Source organism: Piliocolobus tephrosceles, chromosome 16 (assembly GCF_002776525.5).
Source record: "Piliocolobus tephrosceles isolate RC106 chromosome 16, ASM277652v3, whole genome shotgun sequence".
NCBI lineage: Eukaryota > Metazoa > Chordata > Mammalia > Primates > Cercopithecidae > Piliocolobus > Piliocolobus tephrosceles.
The window spans coordinates 76,409,812-76,431,218 of NC_045449.1; the positions used below are offsets into that span (position 1 = coordinate 76,409,812).

Consider the following 21,407-nt stretch of genomic DNA (forward strand, 5'->3'; position numbering starts at 1 on the left):
GTGTGCCACCACGCCTGGCTAATTTTTTTGTATTTTTGGTAGAGACGGGATTTCAGTGTGTTAGCCAGGATGGTCTCGATCTCCTGACCTCATGGTCTGCCTGCCTCGGCCTCCCAAAGCTCTGGAATTGCAGGTGTGAGCCACTGCGCCAGGACTCCCAAAGTCCTGGAATTACAGGTGTGAGCTGGGCTGAGTGTGGCCAGCCACTTGTTTGGGTTGTTTGTAGACAGACAAACAGGTGGGAACTTAAGAGACTCTCAGAGTCTAAAATTTAACTGTTGTGTTAAATTTTATTCTTTGAAGGTATTTGGCTTGCGTGACCTTTGTTTGGTTACGTTTTACTTGAGTCATGTCAAGGAGGCTACATCAAGTGTGAACCAGAGTGTTCCACTGCAAACCTCCCCTGTAGCTTTGATGTCCCTGGCTCTTGGTTTGCCAGAGCCAACAGTGAAAAAAGTGATAGGAGTTTTTATTTAAAGAAAAGGAGGCCGGGCGCCCTGGCTCACGCCTGTAATCCCAACACTTTGGGAAGCCGAGGTGGCAGATCATGTGAGATTGGGAGTTCAGGATCAGCCTGACCAACATGGAGAAACCCCGTCTCTGCTGAAAATACAAAATTAGCCGGGTGTGGTGGTGCACGCCTGTAGTCCCAGCTACTCGGGAGGCTGAGGCAGGAGAATCGCTTGAACCTGGGAGGCGGAGGTTGCAGTGAGCCGAGATAGCACCGTTGCACTCCAGCCTGGGCCACAAGAACGAAACTCCGTTTCTACAAAAAAAAAAAAAGGAAAGGAATTATTTTTCTTAAATAAGAAAACTACCACAGAGTTACTGCTTTGTGACCTAGATACATTTGTATGTTTATTTTGAAAGGAAAAATAGACACTGGGTGGTATTTGAGTTTTAAGTCTACTGTAAGACCCAAAACATATTTGTGCACTTAGTTTAAAAGGAGTCATGTAGGCTAAGTGGTATTTGAGTCTTTCTGAGTCTATGCTTTTTTTTTTTGGTCCGGGGAGATGGGGTCTTTTGCTCAGACTGAAGTGTGGTGGCACTGTCAGAGCTCACTGCAGCCTCGACCTCCTGGGCTCAAGCAATCCTCCTGCCTCAGCCTCCTGAGTATCTGGGACCACAAGCATGCTCCACCACACCTGGCTAATTTTTTGTAGTTTTTGTAGAGATGGGGTCTCGCTGTGTTGCACAGGCTGGTCTTGACCTCCTGGACCTAAGTGATCTGCCTGCCTCAGCCTCCCAAAGGGCTGGGATTATAAGCATGAGCTACGATACCTGACCTTGTCTGTGCTTTTAATTTTCCTGTGTGGCTGGTCTAAATAGTGTTTTCTTACTGATGTTTTTTAAGTCATGAAGCACCTTAGTTGTGGCTTTGTTAGGTGACTTGTAATAACACGGTGAGCTGAGCTTGGAGGTGTTGTATACACGTCCTCAGCTGCTCCAGTGTTGTGGGGGACACGTGGGGACTCTGCTCCTGCCCTGGCTGGGACAGCAAGAGGGTGCTGATGGTGGGCTTCTCTTTTCCAGGTGCACGTTCAGGTTCCCGAGCACAAACATCAAGATAACGTTTACTGCCCTGTCCAGCGAGAAGAGGGAGAAGCAGGAGCCGTCTGAGTCTCCGGTGAAGGCCGTACAGCCGCACATCTCACCCCTGACCATCAACATTCCAGACACCATGGCCCACCTCATCAGCCCTCTGCCCTCCCCAACAGGAACCATCAGGTGTGGCCATGGGGATGGGGGAGCTGGAATGGCCTCAGTCCCAGTGGCGCCTTTCTTCTTCCCTGGTGCTGACTTACGTGGAGAGAGAGATGTGAAGTGGTGTTTAAAATATTGAATTTCTGCTCTGAATTTCCTGCATTAGGAAATGCAGTTCCCAAAGGTTCCTGGTTTTTATTTACTCATTCTTTTTTTTGAGACAAGAGTCTTTCTCTGCTGCCCAGGCTGGAGTGCAGTGGCATGATCTCAGCTCACTGCAAGCTCCGCCTCCCAGGTTCAAGTGATTCTGCTGCCTTAGCCTCCTGAATAGCTGGGACTACAGGCATGCGCCACCACGCCTGGCTGATTTTTGCATTTTTAGTAGAGACGGGGTTTCACCATATTGGTCAGGCTAGTCTTGAACTCCTGACCTCAAGTGATCCACCCGCCTTAGCCTCTCCAAGTGTTGGGACTACAGGCTGAGGCACCGTGCCTGGCCTGTTTGCTCATTCTTTAAAAGATGTTTTTAAAGTGATGTTGTTTTTTTTTTTAAGACAGAGTCTTGCACTGTTGCCCAGGCTGGAGTGCAGTGGTGCAGTCTCGGCTCACTGCAACCTCTGCCTCCCAGGTTCAAGCGATTCTCCTGCCTCAGCCTCCTGAGTAGCTGGGGCCACAGGCACGTGCCACTACGCCCAGCTAATTTTTTGTATTTTTAATAGAGATGGGATTTCACTGTGTTGGCCAGGCTGGTCTCAAACTCTTGACCTTGTGATCCGCCTCCCAAAGTGCTGGGATTACAGGCGTGAGCCGCCGCAGCTGGCCGTTGTGTTTTTTTGTTTTTTTTTTTTTGTGAGCCGGGTTCTGGCTGTGTTGCTAGGATGAACTCAGACTCCTGGATGTAAGCGACCCTCCTGCCTTGGCCTCCTGAGCAGCTGGGACAACATGTGCTCCACTGTGCCTGGCCTGGATGCTTTTTATTGGAGTATAAATGGAAGGGCAGACAGTGGTCTAAAGTCTGAGATAGATTTTAATTTTAATTTTGAATTTTTTTTTTTTTGAGACGGCGTCTCGCTCTGTCGCCCAGTCTGGAGTGCAGTGGCCGGATCTCAGCTCACTGCAAGCTCCGCCTCCAGGGTTTACGCCATTCTCCTGCCTCACCTCCTGAGTAGCTGGGACTACAGGTGCCCGCCACCTCGCCCGGCTAGTTTTTTTTTTTTTTTTTTTTTTCAGTAGAGACGGGATTTCACCATGTTAGCCAGGATGGTCTCGATCTTCTGACCTCGTGATCCGCCCATCTCGGCCTCCCAAAGTGCTGGGATTACAGGCTTGGGCCACCGCGCCCAGCCTGAATTTTGAATTTTTTAGAGAGCCCACAGCCTGACGAACCATGAGCCAATTAAACATCTTTTCTTTCTTTTTCTTTTAAAGAAGAATAGAGAGCCAAGAAATAAACCCTCACATAATGTAGTCAAATGATTTTTTTTTGAGATGGAGTTTCGCCCTTTTTGCCCAGGCTGGAGTGCAATGCGTGGTCTTGGCTCACTACAACCTCTGCCTCCCAGGTTGAAGCAATTCTCATGCCTCAGTCTCCTGAGTAGCTGGGATTACAGGCACACACCACCATGCCCGGCTAATTTTGTATTTTTAGTAGAGACGGGATTTCTCCATGTTGGTCAGGACGGTCTTGAAATCCTGACCTCAAGTGATCCTCCCGCCTCGGCCTGCCAAAGTGCTGAGATTACAGGCGTGAGCCACCATGCCCGGCCTCATCAAAATGATTTTTGACGAGGGTGCCAAGACCATTCATTCAGACTTTCTAACAGTGGCACTAGGGAAACTGTATGTCCACATGGAAAATAATGAATTTGGGTCCTTATCTTATATCATGTGCAAAAATTAACTGAAAATGGATCAAAGGCCTAAATTTAAGGCCTGAAACTGTAAAATTCTTAGAAGAAAACATAGGCAAAGCCCCCATGACATTGGATTTGGTATTGATGTCTTGCATTTGATACCAAAGGCATAGGCAACAGAAGAAAAAGACAAATTGAACTTCTTGAAAATTAAAAAAAATTGTGCACCAAAAGACAACTTAAGTAGTAAAAAGGTGTTCTACAGAACGGGAGTAAATATTTGCAAATCATACATCTGACCAAGGGATTAATATCCAGATTTTAGAGACAACTCCCAAAACTCAACAACAAAGAAACAGAAGACCCAGTTCAAAAGAAAGACATTCTTTCAAAGAAGATGTTGAAATGGCCAAAAGCACACGAAAAGATCTTCAACATCAGTAGTTATGAGGGAAATGCCAATCAAAACACAATGAGATCCCACCTCACACCCATTGGATTGACTGCTATTAAAAACAAAAAACCCAGAAAATAGTGTTAGTGAGGATGTGGAGACATTGGAACTGTTGTGCGCTGTTGCAAGGAATGCCAAACCGTGCAGCTGCTGTGGAAACAGTCTAGCGGTTCCTCAAAAAACTAAAAATAGAATTACCATGTGATCCAGCAACCCCACTTCTGAATATAGACCCAAACTGAAGGCAGGTTCTTGAAGAAATATTTGTTGCCCGTTTTCATAGCAGCCTTATGCACAATTTCCAGAGGATAGAAGATACAATGGAATATTATTCAGCCTTAAAAAGGAAGGAAATCCTGACATACGCTGAAACATGAATTAATCCTGAGGTCATTATGCTCAGTGAAATAAGCCAGTCATTGAGATTCCTAGAGTATCACATTCGCAGAGACAGAAGGCAGAATGGAGGTGGCCAGGGGCTGGGGACGGGGAGAGGGAGCCCGTGTTTCTTGGAGACAGAGCTTCAGTTTGGGAAATGAGAACATTCTGGAGGGGTGGTGTCATGGCTGCACCTCCGTGTGAATGCGCTTCACGCTGTTGAAGTGTGCGGTTTAAAATGGTTAAAATGGTAAATTTTATGTTGTGTATATTTTACCACAAAGGAAAAGAAAAAGGCCCCCTGGAAAAGCTGCTGTCATGCATGTGTTTGTGAAATGGAGGCATGGCCGGTGGACTCTGGCCACCATCCTGTGCCTGGTGCTGTCCGAGAGCAGCCCTGGCTGGCGTCAGGGCCTTCTCGTCGCTGCCCTCTCTCCCATTGCTCCTTTGCTGAGAGGCTGCCATCTCTCTTTCCCACTTTGGTTGAATTTGGCTGAACATAACTGAGTGGGCCAAATAGTAGATGTGCGGGTGGGTAGGCAAAAGTCAAGTCCTGCCACCCAGTGCTTATTAAGCACTACATAAAAAGGACACAGAATTCACTGGAGGAGAATGTGCCCGAGTTTGCCTGAGTCACATACAGCTCACTGCCGAGCAGCAGCCTTGAAGACCCTACATCCAAGTGTGACTGACAGCAGCGGTGGGCGCAGGGGAAGGGTCGCAGCTGCAGCCCTGAGGTTGGGTCAGCTCCCGACTCAGCCTCTCCTCTCGCCGACCACTTTCTCTTCGCCCTGTGTTTCCTTGCTTGCCCCTCCCTACACCTGCACAGACCTTTGTCAGGGGAACCCAGGTCCCCGGGGCCTCCAGGTGGAGTGAGCTTGAGCGACTTGACTTTCCAAACCTGCCATCCAGCCAGCAGGTCACTTGCCTTCCTCAGGCCACACTGGCTGCATCCTCCACTTGTTAAAAGTTGGCTCTTTAAACTCATAAACTGTAGATGCCACGAGTCTTTGTCGTTCCTGCTGTTTCTCCAGTGCTTTAAGGATGTTTGCTGGCATTGAGTAAATGCTTGTTGAATGGGTGAGTGAGTATACCAGTGGTGCAGATTCATGGCGGAAGGTCTAAGCAGCACTGTGGAGGGTACAAGGCCACTGGTGTTTTGCCCTTTCCTTCCTCCTCCCCACCTCTCCATCTCCCTGGCCCTCCTTTTAAATTGTTTCTCAGAGGTCACACCTTTAGGTTTCTTTGTTATTTTTTCTAGACCTTTTCTATGCATTTGCAGTGTTTTTCCCCCAAAACTCTTGTATAACGTATAAAATGATCTTATCTTGATTTTGTTCCATTTCAATGGCTCGTTCTTTTTATTGAAGTGCAGAAAATGAGGCATTGAGAGGACCTGCAGCTCCTTAACTTACCGGAAATGCATGTGCCCTTTAATTGGCACAGAGATCAAGAATCAGAACACTCCCTGTGCCCGGTCCAGCCTGGTGGGAAAAAGTGCACGTCTGAAAACAGGGGCCCGATTCTGCGTCCTGGGTGCCCCTAGCTGACCTGCTGCTGTGTCCTGGGTGCCCCTAGCTGACCTGCTGCTGTGTCCTGGGTGCCCCTAGCTGACCTGCTGCTGTGTCCTGGGTGCCCTTAGCTGACCTGCTGCTGTGTCGTCAGCAGGTGTCCATGCCCATGGCTTCATCTTCAGTGGAACCGCTTGTTCCACTTCAGTTCCAGGGCCCTTGGCTGTCAGACCCCCTCCCTCCCAACTTTCCCTGTCTTTTCTGTGCCCCCTGTCACAGCTCCTCAGTGAGGACCTCTGCGCCTGTCTTGTGTCACTTTGTGTCTTTAATTAAGTTCTGGAACCATCTGGAACCTCAGTTTCCTCACTGGTGAAATGAGTGGGCCACTGCCTCCCCTGAGAGCTTGTTTTACATATCATGAGCTGACGTTTACAGAAGCAAATACCCTATTTCCACATTGCTTCTTGGGACCATCTTAAATTTCACAGATAGTTTACAAGAATCTGTGTTTCCATAGGAAATGCCGATACTCTCTTTTTTTTTTTTTTTTAAACATTTTTGTATGTTTTCCCTATAATTAGAGCCAGTTGCTGAAGCACAGTAGGATGTGTGCTCTGTGACAGACTAATAGGAGCAACCTTTTCTCTTCCACAGCGCTGCAAACTCCTGCCCCTCCAGCCCCCGGGGAGCGGGGTCTTCAGGGTACAAGGTGGGCCGAGTGATGCCATCTGACCTCAATTTAATGGCTGACACCTCACAGCCTGAAAATGAAAAGGAAGCTTCAGGTGGAGACAGCCCGAAGGTAAAGGCTTTGTAGCCTTGAAGCAGCCCCTGGGGGAGAGTGTGCAGCCACAAGGCCCTCAGTGTCACCTGTCTGTCACTCACCTGTCTGTTACTCGCCTGCTGTCTCGTGCGGTGGGCCCCAGCCCTGCCAGGGTGTCGGTGGGGATGTGGGCTTGACTCTGGTGTTGCTGCTGACTGTGTTCCTGGTATTGGGGTGTTGCAGGCGTACTCTTTTAGTCATTCAACACACATCTTAGGATTCCCCTAATAGCAGCTGTAGGCCCAGGTGCTGAGCAGACAGCGGAAGATGGAGGAGTGCTCTGGTCTTTGTGGAGCTCATGTGCATTTGTGCCGGAGTTTAGCCCCTTGTCCCAGACTCTGAAGGTTATGCGAATGCACACCCTGCCACTCATGATTGTATGGGGCACGTTTGTCCCTTGTTTGGACAGCAGTTGTTGAGAATCACACTATGACCTGGCACGTTTGTGTTCTTTGACCCAGTAATTTTCCTTTTAGGACTTAGACCAAAGGAAATGGCAGAAAGTTTGTATAAAACAGCAGAATGTGGCTGGGTGTGGTGGCTCACGCCTGTAATCCCAGCCCTTTGGGAAGCCGAGGCAGGCGGATCCCTTGAGGTCAGGAGTTGGAGACCAGCCTGGTCAACAGGCTGAAATCCAGTGGTGAAATCCCACTTCTACCAAAGAAATACAAAAAGCCAGGCGTGGAACGCAACGTGAATCTCAGCTGCTCCGGAGGCTGAGGCAGGAGTATCACTTGAACCCTGGGAGGCGGAGGTTGCAGTGAGCTGAGGTCGCGCCATTGCACTCCGGCCTGGGTGACACAGTGAGCTCCTGTTTCAAAAAGAAAGAAAAAAAAGAACGCAACCTCAGTGTCCCTAGGAAACGGTGAACGGTGATGAGGCTATTGTGGTTCCACTTCGGAAGAGCATGCACAGTATTTGCTGATATGGAAATAATCCGGATGTAATGTTAGGTGGAAAAAAGGGAGTAAGAACCACGCGTGGTATTGACATATTTAGGAAATGTGGTCTATCCCAGCAGAACGCAGCACAGCCATGAGAATGAATAAGCCACAGCCGTGCATCCCCCACCTGCGGCCGACTGCGGCGTCGCGTCTGACACAGGGTGCTAGGCAAGGAGGGTGCGTCCTGTGTGGTACCATTTCTGTCAGGCTGAAAATTGGACAAATCTAAATTGTATTGATCCGGGATGCAGTCAAGTGGTAAGTTAGTAAATCCCAGCAAAATTGCGGTCACTGTAAGAAGTCAGTAGTAATGGTGGCCTTTTGAGAGGTAGAGGTAGTGGGCTGAGAGGGCCCATGTGAGCGTTTCGGGGATGCTGGTGGTGCCCCTGTCTCTTGACCTAATATACTGATGTTCACTTTGCAAAAATTTGTTCAGCTGACGTAAATGTATCGTGAGCTTTTCTGTCTGTCTTAATGTTTTTCAATTTAAAAAGTTTTTAGAAACATAGAAAAAAGATCACAAGGAAATACACCAATAGCACAGGCACAGTGACGAAGGCTTTGTTAGCTGTTTAAAAGAAGAGACGTAGCAGGCAGTGTGGCGTGCACCTGTAGTCACAGCTGCTTGGGAGGCTGAGGCAGGAGAGTCACTTGAGTTCGAAGCTGTGGTGAGCTGTGATCAAGCCTTGAATAGCCACTGTACTCTAGCCTGGGCAACATAGCAAGACCCTATCTAAAAAAAAGAATTGGGTTTGTGGAGGGTCTTCTTGCGATTATGTTTTTCTGTTTAGAAAAAAAAGCGATAGGCCGAGCATGGTGGCTCACGCCTGTAGTCCCAACACTTTGGGAGGCCGAGGCAGGTGGATCACGAGGTCAGGAGATCGAGACGAGACCATCCTGGCTAACACAGTGAAACCCTGTCTCTACTAAAAATACAGAAAAATTAGCCAGGCGTGGTGGCGGGCGCCTGTAGTCCCAGCTACTTGGGAGGCTGAGGCAGGAGAATAGTGTGAACCCGGGAGGTGGAGCTTGCAGTGAGCCAAGATTGTGCCACTGCACTCCAGCCTGGGCGACAGAGCGAGACTCCATCTCAAAAAAAAAAAAAAAAATAGTTGACTTTGGGAGGCCAGAGTGGGTGGATCACTTGAGCTCAGGAGTTTGAGATCAGATTGGACAAAAAAGCAAGACCCTGTCTCTACGAAAATTAGCCGGGCATAGTGGCATGCGCTTGGAGTCCCAGCTACTGGGGAGGCTGAGGTGGGAGGATCACCTGAGCCCTGGGAGTTCAGGCTTTGGTGAGCCAAGATCACACCACTGCACTCCAGCCTGGGCAACAGAGTGAGACCCTGTCCCAAAGAAAGAAAGAAAGAAAGAAAAGACAAATGTCCCTTTGTCCACGCTGAGCTGTTAGCGCTAAACGCGGCGTGTGCTGTGGAATCCCATGTGGGTGCGTCCGATGTCCTTGCCTCCTGTCTGTCAGCCTGCCTGTTTCCCATTCCATTTGTGTTATCCTTGAACAGTATCTAATTGTTTGTTGTGCAACTCCATGTAAATAGTGTCATCTTGAATGTATTGTTTTGCAAATGCCTTTTTTCATCCAACATCATCTGTTGCTCTTTATCCATGTTGACAAGTGTGTTGTCCAGAAGTTTACAACCAGGGGTCGTTCCCTTTCCCAGTGGGCTTGTGCCGACACGTGTGGGTTTCAGGTTGTCACTATGACGAGGAACCACCAATGGCCTTGAAAGGGCCAGGACCAGGGATGCCAGCCTGTCAGCAGGGCACACGGGAGCCAGGATGTCTCCGACCCCAAGGCGGAGCCTTCGTGGGGCTCTTTGTGGGCCAGGGGGCTGCTCCTTGTGGGCGGCGGGGGCTCCTTGTGGGGCTCTTTGTGGGCCGGGGCGCTGCTCCTCGTGGGCGGCGGGGGCTCCTTGTGGATGAGTATTTGGTGAGTCCAAGGGCTCTGAGCTGCCCTGGCCACCCCTGGTGCTCATGCCTGGGGAGGGGTGCTGCTGGCTCTGAGCCCTCAGCCAACCTTCCCCACCCCTCGCCTGGACCCCTGTGGTAGCCGACAGGATCTGATCTTGGTTGAGGTGCTTTGCCTTGGACTCCACTGCGGTCAAACAGCCTTTATTTCTTCATTTTTGACATTTGGTTTTTTCCTTACGTAATTTTTAATATTCTTTATAGTTTTCCATTTGTTTCCTCCATGTTTTCAAATTATGTTACTTTTATAGTAAGAAAAATGAGGTGTCAGGCTGGGTGCGGTGGCTCACGCCTGTAATCCCGTCACTTTGGGAGTCCAAGGCAGACGGATCACCTGCGGTCAGGAGTTTGGGACCAGCCTGGCCAACATGGTGAAACTCCTTCTCTACTAAAACCACAAAAATTAGCTGGGCGTGGTGGTGGGCGCCTGTAGTCCCAGCTACTTGGGAGGCTGAGGCAGGAGAATCGCTTAAACCCGGTAGGCGGAGGTTGTAGTGAGCCGAGATCGTGCCACTGCACTCCAGCCTGAGCGACAGAGCGAGACTCCATCTCAAAAAAAAGAAAGATGAGGTATCAGAGGAACACTTAAAAGCACTGAGAATCTTTAAATCTAGTAAATTTAATACAAAATGTGGTAACTTCAATATTCTTTTTTGTTTTTTTAAATACAGGATGATTCAAAGCCACCTTACTCCTATGCACAACTAATAGTACAAGCAATTACAATGGCTCCTGACAAACAGCTCACCCTGAACGGAATTTATACGCACATCACTAAAAATTATCCCTACTATAGGACTGCGGACAAGGGCTGGCAGGTAAATGCCTTTCAGTTTGTTGTTAAATAGAGGCCGATTGATACTGAGAAGAAAGTTGAGTGGCTGCTGTATTTAACACAGACACAGGTTAGGAAGGTAGAAGGCGGGGGGTGGGGGGCCGTTGGTTGGAGCCTCCTGTGCTGAGAGGAAGAGGAGTTAGGGCTGGTGCTGCCATGCTCTGCCTCACCTTCTTCACGTGGAGCAGAAGGAAACATGGTTCTGGAAGAGTATCTAGGCCTGCGTGCTTTACTGTTGTAGAAATTCATGCGTCTGCGCAGGATTTGTGAAGTGTGGATTGTCTGAGATATTTCCCTTTGACCAGTGCAGTTCATTTTTGAATTGTAGGAAAAATTTGAAACCCAGCCTATCCTTCCCTTTGGCATTCTCCTGTCTTCCTCATCTCGTCCTGCTAATGGACAGAAGTTTTGAAGTTTGCAGAAACAGTTTTCAAACCATGTTTTACCAAGGAACAAGGAACACGTAGAAGACATCTTAACTAGTTGGTCGGAATATAAAACAGATGAATGCGGTGTGCCCTGTCTCAGCCGGGGAGCCCGGCTCGTGGAACCCCAGGGCTGCCTCCAAAAGACACTTTGAAATCTGCAAAATGTTCCCTTTGGTCAGCTCACACACCAATAATTTTAACCCTTTAGACTATGTAGGTTTTTTCTCTTTCTGTGTATCTGTGTTGTGTTGGCTGTTTACTGGATGTATGCGAGAATCTTGATATTTGAGATAATTTGGCAGTGGGTAGGTTTGAAATATAGAATATTAAAAACATAGCAAGAGAAGAAATGTGTGCATGCTTATAGTTTTTTAATTCATTAAGTAACCAGGAATATCTATAGAATTTCTTTGAGGCTTTCATGTAATGATTAAATGATCCTTTAAAAAATGTCTAAACTGCATGGCTTAGTGATGAGGGTGGTGCAGGGGCAACTGTTTTCTGTTTATTGAAGGGAAAAACCTTTTCTCTTTTAACTGCAGATGTATAAACATGTTATATTGAAAAATAGCCCACCAGCCGGGCACAGTAACTCATGCCTGTAATTCCAGCACTTCGGGAGCTGAGGCAGGTGGATCGCGTGACTCTAGGATTTCGAGAGCAGCCTGGGCAACACGGCGAGACTCTTTGTCTCTACCAAAAAAAAAAAAAAAGTTAGCTGAGTGTGTTGGGTCACACCTGTGGTCCCAGCTACTCCAGAGGCCGAGGTGGGAGAATCACCTGAGCCCAGGAAGCAGAGGTTACAGTTAGCTGTGATCACACCACTGCACTCCAGCCTGGGCGACAGAGCAAGACTCTATCGTAAAAAGAAAAGAAAGCCTACCAGCCACGTCTTCCATATTTCCTTTGTGGAGGGGTTTGGGGGTCTTGAATCATGGAAGGTACAGAATGAGACCCAACCTCCCCTCTGACCCACTTGGTGCACCCCATACCTGGAGTGTCTGTACCCTGCCCTGCCCACCTCTGTGTTCACAGCAAGGGGGCGTCTCTTAATTGACCATTAGGAAAATGCTGGATTCGGAGAGTTGTTCATATCCAGCTACATGTCAGGGTCTCTTAACACATTGCATACTCAATTCTGGCCGTATTTACTCTATTTTAATCTTTTTATAAAAGTGAGGCTGTGCTTCACACTATCTATATAAATGTGTACACACACGTATACATACTTACACATAAAACCAGATGATAACTTCTACCCATGTTCCAGTGACCGTGGCTTTGGGCTTCGTCAAGGAGAGAAACTCCCCGTGGAGTCCAGCTGGCTCTGGGGGAATGTGTGAGGATCCCTCAGAGTTTAAGAGCAGCTTATTCTGATGGTTTGAAGTACCGGTTACCTGGGGCTTTGTGAGTGTGTGTTTCTAAGAGGCTTTATTGGACTTTATTTCTCTTAAGTGGTATTTCCGTGTGTTTTTTCTAACATCCGTTTATTTGAGAACTACCTATGAATAGGACAAGGCTTTCTTGCTAAAGAGTGTGGATGGATAAAGGCCCGGCCTCAGTTATGGGGGTGTCCTAGTCAGGGAGTCAGGACAGGCCTTTTGGGGAGCAGAGCACTTGGAGCAAGGTTCTCCTGGACCACATTCGCAAAGTGGCGAGGACCTCATGGGACCGACGCACAGCCCACGTAGGCAGGGAATGACAGACCAGCACATGTCAGGCACCTCTCTCTGCTGAACTGCTATTCAACTTGTTTCTGTTGAAACATTTTCTTTCCTGTGTAGATGAAGATCTGTAAGTCTACAGCTGCATCTCTTGCCCCAGTAAGGCCGCTCCTGTGTCATTTCACGCCTCGTGGCTCCAGCTAATTTAGCAGGAGAGGGATGAGTTTCTCCAGATTCCCCTTAGTTCATGGACACGTACTCTCTCTTTCTTTTTTTTTCTGGAGACAGAGTTTTGCTCTTGTTGCCCTGGCTGGAGTTCAGTGGCGCGATCTCGGCTCACTGCAACCTCCACGTCCCAGGTTCAAGTGATTCTCCTGCCTCAGCCTCCCGAGTAGCTGGGACTACAGGCACCCGCCACCACACCCAGCTGCTTTTGTGTTTTTAGTAGAGACAGGGTTTCTCCATGTTGGTCAGGCTGGTCTTGAACTCCTGACCTCAGGTGATCTGCCTGCCTCAGTCTCCCAAGGTGTTGGGATGACAGGTGTGAGCCACCGCGCCTGGCCAATGTACTCTTAATTTCTTTCTGTCCTCAGCTGTACCCTTGGCTGTTGGAATACTGAGCCTCACGGGCCGTTCCTCTGCCGTGAGATTCTCTGAGCTGCCCTTCCCAGTGCGTCACCTTATTCTGACCTTTTCCCTCTTGGCTTAAAACAAAAGCCAGGTGTTTTGCATTGTCTACCGATGGTGTGGCTTTTTGGTCAGTCCTCAGAGGATATCCGAGGGTGAAATGAGATGGTCTGAGGAATCCCGTTCGAAAAGATGCCGTATGTCTTTCCTTTGTTTTCATTTACCTGCTATGATTTGTTTTTTTTCGTGGTACAAAAGTATTTAATAAGTGACACATCAGTACAGAAAAACATGGAGCTTATAGCTTGTCCTTTAGAACCAGGATGGCCAAGTGAAAAGTCAATACAGATTCTTATTTTCACTATTTAAAAAAATCAAAGGGACACACTGGGCATTGAACTACTATGTTTTTTCTTACTTCTAGAGATGACATACGTGTTTGCTGATAAGTAATCTACCACACATTGTACTAAAGCAAAGCAGCAAACAGCCAGGAAAGCTGTGCCCTGCCTGCTCCTCCCGCTGGGCTGGACCAGTGGAACACCATCTTGGTAGGAAAGGAAGAAACTGCAGAGTCGCGAACCCAGAGAGCCTAACAATCTGGTTTATACAGAAAGGCTCTTCAGCAGACATGCAAACACAGTAACATGCTTTAAAAATATGTTTTAGTCTGTTTCCAGCACACACATACATGCATAGGTGCCCAGTCAAATAGGAACAAATGCCAATGTAGAAAGCATTTTTGCCTTCACAGCACTAACACCTAAAACGCACACGGCATGTAATACTTTGATCTTTAAGTGGATAATCATGGAAGTCCCAAGATCACATCCACTAGGTTAGCCTGAGTATTCATTTATAAATATATATATATTTAAAATAATGCTTTGGCAGGGCGCGGTGGCTCACACTGTAATCCCAGCACTTTGGGAGGCCGAGGCAGGCGGATCACGAGGTCAGGAGTTAAGACCATCCTGGCTAACACGGTGAAACCCCGTCTCTACTAAAAATACAAAAATTTATCCAGGCGAGGTGGCAGGCGCCTGTAGTCCCAGCTACTCTGGAAGCTGAGGCAGGAGAATGGTGTGAACCCGGGAGGCGGAGCTTGCAGTGAGTCGAGATCGTGCCACTGCACTCCAGCCTGGGCTACAAAGCGAGACTCCATCTCAAAATAAAATAAAATAATAAAATAAATAAATAAAATAAAATAAAATATAAAATAAAAATAATGCTTCAAAGAGACTTCTAGAAACAGTGGGACTACATCTGGACCAGAATGAAGTGACACAAGGACTGCAAATGTTAAGACTAGGGGTGGCTTTTCACATGGAGCTTTTATGTGGAGGACGTCTCTTTCTGTTGATTCCTGCAGCCGAGACAAGCTGTGATCACAGGAGATTCCAAAATCTCAAGCTGGGCTTGAGTAACACCCTAGATAGACATCAGGAACCTCATTGAGGGTGAAGTAGTGAAACTGATCCATGTGAGAAAGAGATGCAAATGCGTAAAGATTCACGCAGAGCCTGCTGGACAGAGGGTGGAGGCGGATTCGTCCACACGTACACACCGGCGTGTGTGCTCGGGCGGCGGCCGTGGGTTCGTCCGCGCGTACACACCGGCGTGTGTGCTGGGGAAGGGCCCCCCAGATGGAGTGCTTGACATGGGCTCGCTCCAGAGGCGTCTGACTCAGAAGCTCCTGAGAGAAGTGTCTACTTGAACGGGGGAGGAGTACTAGGGTTAATGAATATAAGAAGGTGTTTCGGGAGAATAGGTCTAGAAGGGTTAGGTCATTTTGGTTTTGACCTGTCAATACTTAACGTAAATGAAGAGTTACAAAACAGAGTCGGTCTTTTTCCAAGATGTGTTCTGTCATCATGAGCTGAGCCTCTTGGGCCGGTGACATCCAGAATGTTCCCAGTTCATTGGCTGGAGGGAGGACCCAGTGCCGCAGATTGTTCTGGGAAGCTGGCACAGATGATTGACACAGCGAAGTCAACACCAAGCGACTGCTTAAGTCTGGTCCTCGGTCCTCGGCCTTCTTTTTCTGCTCTGTAGTCCAAAGAATCTGTGAAGGTAGCAGCATGTCGAGTGTGTCACCCGCTGCTTCATTTTTATGGTGCTGTGATGTGATGGTGAAAGCTGCCGTGTTGAGTCCAGGAATCTGCTGCAGCAGCTGTTCTTCAATACAGTTTTCTACCAAAAAAATGTATTCAGGCCGGGCGCGGTGGCTCATGCCTGTAATCCCAGCACTTCGGGAGGCTGTGGCTGGTGGATCACCTGTGGTCGGGGGTTCGAGACCAGATGACCAACGTGGAGAAACCATGTCTCTACTAAAAATACAGTATTAGGTGGGTGTGGTGGTGGGCACCTGTAATCCCAGCTACTCGGGAGGCTGAAGCAGGAGAACCGCTTGAACCCGCGTGGCGGAGGTTGCAGCGAGCTGAGATGGCGTCATTGCACTCCAGCCTGGGCAACAAGAGCGAAACTCCGTCCCAAAAAAAGGAATAAGAAATGTATTCATTAAAAATAGATGTGTAGATGAGTTTATTCTCTTCCATGTCTTCAAACTCCAGGTCGTACCTGTTGGTGAAATTTCTCTGTAATAACTGGAACTCGTCATCCATGATAATGTCGTCTAAATATCCCACCACAGTATCAGATTCATCAGAGGCGGAAGAGAAAGACAGCACAAAGCTCTCTTCTTCTAAGGTGTCCATCACTGCCGCCCCAAATAGACTCCTGCCCTGCCTGCGGCCCAACCTGCATACAGGGCATGGTGGGCGATCAGGTTAAGGCCTCGCAACCAAGGCTGCAGCCTGCTCACTGCCCAGTCATGTCAGCACCTGTGCGCCAGGCCCAGCCGTGGGTACCCGGCTGTGCCCACATGCTGGACTGGTCTCTACGCCCCGCCGGGCCCTCTGTGCGCACCGCCAACACCGCGGATCCGGGCCTCGGTGACTCCAAAATGGTTTTTTATGGTTTTATAATTTTACCTAACCCGGAATTGAGATAGTTGTGACTGTGAAAAGTTTGAAAAGACGGAGCTCTCAGCCTCCAAGGGAACTAGAGCTGGTTCCTTTTATTTTTATTTTATTAGAGTCTTACTTTGCCGCCCAGGCTGGAGTGCAGTGGCGCAATCTCAGCTCACTGCAACCTTTGCCTCCTGGGTTCAAGTGATTGTCCATCCTCAGCCTCCTGAGTAGTTGGGACTGCAGATGTGCGCCACCACGCCCGGCTAATTTTTGTGTTTTTTACTAGAGGTGGGATTTTGCCATGTTGGCCAGGCTGGGCTTAAACTCCTGACCTCAGGGGATCCACCCACCTCGGCCTCTCAAAGTGCTGGGATTATAGGATGAGCCACTGTGCCCATCCCTTGATCTCTTTCAAAGGAAGGACTGTGCTCTAGACTCACCCTCACCCCTGCTCTTTTGGAAGCATTCCTGGACGTTAGACCCCTCCTCTGGAAGGAACGTGGCCTGTTCCTTCTTCTCAGTTTCTGCACACGTCCTTACTGTGCAGAATGCACGCTGGAGGGCACTCAGGGCTGGGCGGGATTAGACAGACACACTGTCCTGGAGAAACCTGAGGCCTGCTTAGGAAGGCTGACCAGGAAGGCACAGAGGAGAGCCCCGGAAGGGAGGGAGCTGGTGCTCAGGGAGGGCTGATTTTCAGTAGACGCTCAATTTGGAAAGCCTTTGGGAGAAAGATAATTTGCTCAGAATTGCACATCCTTTTCTTCATGTTTAGCATTAAAGAATAACAGGCCACGTTTTCTCTGAAAGCTTTATAATATCTGAATCATTAGAGTCCAGTCAATGTGGTTTTAGTACATGTAGCAACAGACTGAAGGTACATCCATCCTGGGTTTGATCAAATTACAACGGCCTTAAATTACCTTAGAAACATAGTTAATTTATTCTCTTTGTGTCTACATGAAATGTCTCATTACTTCCCCATATTTTCTAGAGTCTTGTTAGCTGGCAAATCACAATCTTTCCTCATTTGCCCTTGAAGTTGTTGTTAGGGAGATGGATTGGAGAATAAACGGGTTAGAATCTACTCTGATGATGCAGACTGTGTTCTTGTGTTTTCAGGACAGAAAGTAGCGGCTCCCCAATTCCACAGACTGACTTTGCGTCTCATAAGTGATGGTGGTGGTGATGCAGGAGCAGGGCTTCTGGCCCGTGTCGTGTTCTTCTGCTCACAAGGCTGGAGTCTGGTCCCGAAGTCACCTTTTCTGCTTCCAGATTCCCAGTGTACTGACCTTCTTTCCTCCTAGTAGCATGCAAATTAAATGACTCTGCGTCAGTCAGTACAGCCAGTCTTCACTCCAGGGATGGTTGGCTGCTTTCTGCTCTCCAGCGTCGGACGCCATGTGGGGCAGTTCTTTCTGAGTCCCTGCTTAGGAGGACTGGTCCTGGCAGAACAGCGAGAGGGGAACTGTCGACCTTCTCAGGCAGTGGCTGGGATTGCCGTTTGCACTGCTCGAGGGTTTTATATTACCATCGTCTGGGTTTGCTTTTCTTCAGTCACAGTCTTAGAATCCACCTTCTACTTCACACTTAAAATCGGTCACAGTCTCAGAATCTACCTCCTTCTTCACACTTAAAATTCTGAGAGCAGTTGGCAAAGCTTTGCCTTCTCTTTGTCGGGGCACCACTAACAGTCATGTTTGATTTTCTGGAGGAATTGATAGAAAGGTTGGGCGTCAGCTAAAGCCAAATAAAACATCATGGCAAATATCTGTGGTTATTAGAATATTGGAAATCTCATGTGACGCCTGCACCTGTAAACAGTTTCCCAAAATCCCACACACAGCCTCGCCCCCTCTTCATGTCTCCCACACAGTAGCTCCCATCCGTCCACAGGGCCCAGCGGCGTTAGCATGGCACTTGAACAGCCACCGAGACTGGTTGTAAAGTTTTATTTTATATGTTGGATTTCTTAGTCACCTTTGACAATTTCCGAGGCTTGCGATTCTAATAAGATTAATTGGGAAATTTAGAAATGACTTTTTGGGTAGGTTCAGATTTTGTTTTGAGTGATCACCGTTTTAACACTGTAATAGCTTAATTTTAAATCTACACGTTAATGTAAATTAATGGAATGTTTCTGTGAACCCATGACTTGGTCCAGCTTTGACTGTGATGGTGCCTGAATCAGGTCACAGCGGGGGCTTTCTTCAGGTTGTCTGCAAACCTTTAGCTGGCCTTTGTTTTTTGAGGTGGAGTCTTGCTTCTCTTGCCCAGGATGGAGTGCAGTGGCGCGATCTGGGCTCACTGCCACGTCTTCTTTCCAGGTTTGAGCGATTCTTCAGCTTCAGCATCCTGAGTAGCTGGGACCACAGGTGCGAGTCACTGTGCTCGGCTGATTTCTGTGTGTTTAGTAGAGACGGGGTTTCACCATGTTGGCCAGGATGGTCTCAAACTCCTGACCTCGAGTGAGCCACCGCGCCCGTCTGGCTTTTCCTAACAGAAAGAATGATGCACTGAGGAGAAGCTGGGAGGGAAATTTTTCCTGTGTACCTTATGAAATTATTTCAAGGATCAAATAAAAAACGGAGGCATTTTGCCAAGTCCTCTTTTCCTGGAAGATGGTGTCCATCCTGATTTTCAGCCTCCTGCTCATTTTTCTTTTTTGCTGGTTCGCCAAATACTTTATACTGGATTAATTTACTTTTACTGGCATGACAGATTCTGTAAGCTAATTCTGTGTGAAGAAGTTTTTTTTTTATATATATACTTTAAGTTCGAGGGTACATGTGCATAACGTGCAGGTTTGTTACATATGTATACTTGTGCCATGTTGGTGTGCTGCAATGAAGAAGTATTTTAACAGAATAGCTCACATCAGCTCTGTGTGTCTCCAAGCAGGGAGAGGTTGGCAGCTGTAAGTCGTTGACTCCACCTGGAATGCTCTGTGCTGACAGTCGCAGTCCTGGGTTTCCCACCCTGAAAGGAGATGGCCTCTGTCTGCGCTGTGTGCACTGCTCATCCCTCCTGTTCCCCAGCTCCCCACCCTGCCTCCTGGGTCTGTTCTACCAGATTGCAGTGTCCTTTGCTCTCTGGAAGCCCGCAGCAGCCTTGGGCTGAAGGGCTCAAACCCCAGGCTGCTACTTCCCTTTAGAGTTGCTCACCAAGCGGGGAGGGCTGCTCCTTCACACAGCACAGCCCGTAAACGTCACTCTCTGTTGTCGTTTGTAAGCATGATGTCTGGGTTTTCACTCCTGTGTAGGACGGGCCTCCCTCAGACCTTGTGAGTTGTGAGTACCTTACCCGCGTGACGCAGAAGAAAAACAGTTCACTCTTGCAGTCTGCCAGCGCCCAGCATCGAGGTTTCTGCTTTGGAGGGCACTAAAACTAGGACATGTTTTTATTTCTCGGCCAAGAAATATACGAATTCTGTGTATTTTTTTATGTTTCATAGAATTCAATTCGCCACAATCTCTCTCTGAATCGTTATTTCATCAAAGTGCCACGTTCCCAGGAAGAACCAGGCAAAGGCTCATTCTGGAGGATAGACCCAGCCTCTGAAAGCAAATTAATAGAACAGGCTTTTAGGAAACGACGGCCTAGGGGCGTGCCCTGCTTTAGAACCCCTCTGGGACCACTCTCTTCTAGGTAAGGAAAAGGAGGAGCAAAAGGCCTCACTTCATGCTCACTAAATTTACCTTCCATGTATTGGGAAAATTTCCTTTTGAAAATGAAGGAACTTTCAAATGCATGATGATTAAATGTTGGGATGGGGATTTGAGCAGAAGTGTTGAGTGCTGCCCAGGCGTTTCTGGTTCTGGTGGTTGAAACATTTGAGACCGTTTGCAAAGTTTAAACTGCGCTCCACTCAGTGATTGCTGCTTTGTGGGGCTCGTCACATATTGTTCACGCCAGTGCCATGGTGACATTTTTCCTTTCCTTTGGCACAGGAAAAGTTCTTTAAAACTACTTTTTAGGCCGGGCGCGGTGGCTCACGCCTGTAATCCCAGCACTTTGGGAGGCCGAGGCGGGCGGATCACCTGAGGTCAGGAGTTGGAGATCAGCCCGGCCAATATGGTCAAACCCCGTCTCTACTAAAACTACAAAAACAATAGCCGGGCGTGGTGGCGGCGTCTGTAATCCCAGCTACTCGGGAGGCTGAGGCAGGAGAATCGCTTGAACCCGGGAGGTGGAGATTGCAGTGAGCCGAGGTCACGCCACTTCATTCCAGCCTGGGCAAAAGAGTGAAACTCTGTCTCAAAACAAAAACAGACACACTACTTTTCAGCTGCTTAAACTTGTGGTGACTTACAGTGTTAATTTGCCTGAGATTAAATACTTATTTTTAGCTTCATGAATACTGTTTTTAACCAGAAAAATAAATGAGCATAATGTCAGTCTTAAGTGCCCACTGACTTGCCCGCTGCTGGCTCCTACGTCTGTGCACAGGAGCTGTTGAAAGAGGGCGGCCAGCCCTGCCCCATAGCCATGCTGTATATGTGGGCAAGGGGCCTGTGATGGCCGTGTCACACACAGGCTGAGCCTGTCTCCCCGACTGTCCCACTCTGTTCACAGGCGTACAGAGAAGCAGAACTCAGCAGTAGTTGGTTGTCAGGAGACAAATGACACCCCCTTTGCAAAGTGCTTTCTGAGTGCGTAAACATGCAATGTCTTCTTCTCGGTGACACAGGAGTGCCCCAGCCTCTCCCAATCACGCTGGAGTGCTGTCTGCTCACTCGAGTGGCGCCCAGACCCCTGAGAGCCTATCGAGGGAAGGTTCGCCAGCCCCCCTGGAGCCTGAGCCTGGCGCCGCACAGCCCAAACTCGCTGTCATCCAGGAAGCCCGGTTTGCCCAGAGCGCACCAGGTGAGACAGTGGGAGAGGAAGCGAGGCCAGACAGCGTGAGCCAGACGCGGATGTCTGGGCTCCACACGGAAGAAATAGCTGGACTGGCGCCTCCCTGTCCCTCTGTACCTTATACTAGTACCTGAGTGTGATTTTATAGGCCTTGGAAAACGAGTAGCACTGGGAGTGTTTTTTAAAAATGAATGAACGTTCTTTAAACGATACCGAGTAGATGCCTGAAATAACTTAGAATTAACCTGTTTCTTAGTTTGTCATTCAAAAATCCATGAAACACCCCCCCCCCCCCCCCCCCAAAAAAAAAAAGAAGAAGACAAACAAAAACTGGAAGCAAAAACATGTTCAGTTTTTTTTTTTTTTTG

General features: G+C 48.3%; 1 protein-coding gene, 1 non-coding gene and 1 pseudogene across 2 annotated transcripts in view; 2 read left to right on the forward strand and 1 right to left on the reverse strand.

Moving 5' to 3' along the window:
* The first annotated feature begins 1,542 nt into the window (after positions 1 to 1,542).
* Positions 1,543 to 21,407, forward strand: part of FOXK2 (forkhead box K2) — a 40,577-nt gene continuing 20,712 nt past the window's right edge. The window contains exons 1-5 of the mRNA XM_026455827.1: positions 1,543 to 1,731; positions 6,558 to 6,705; positions 10,328 to 10,474; positions 19,637 to 19,830; positions 20,873 to 21,048. Coding sequence (XP_026311612.1) covers positions 1,685 to 1,731; positions 6,558 to 6,705; positions 10,328 to 10,474; positions 19,637 to 19,830; positions 20,873 to 21,048 — 712 coding nt within the window. The 5' untranslated portion in view covers positions 1,543 to 1,684. The remainder of the gene's footprint in view (positions 1,732 to 6,557; positions 6,706 to 10,327; positions 10,475 to 19,636; positions 19,831 to 20,872; positions 21,049 to 21,407) is intronic.
* On the reverse strand, positions 15,024 to 15,927 carry LOC111527655 (annotated as a pseudogene).
* On the forward strand, positions 19,395 to 19,495 carry LOC111527680. Its single transcript, XR_002726741.1, has one exon. It is a non-coding gene; the product is annotated as a small nucleolar RNA U13 (small nucleolar RNA).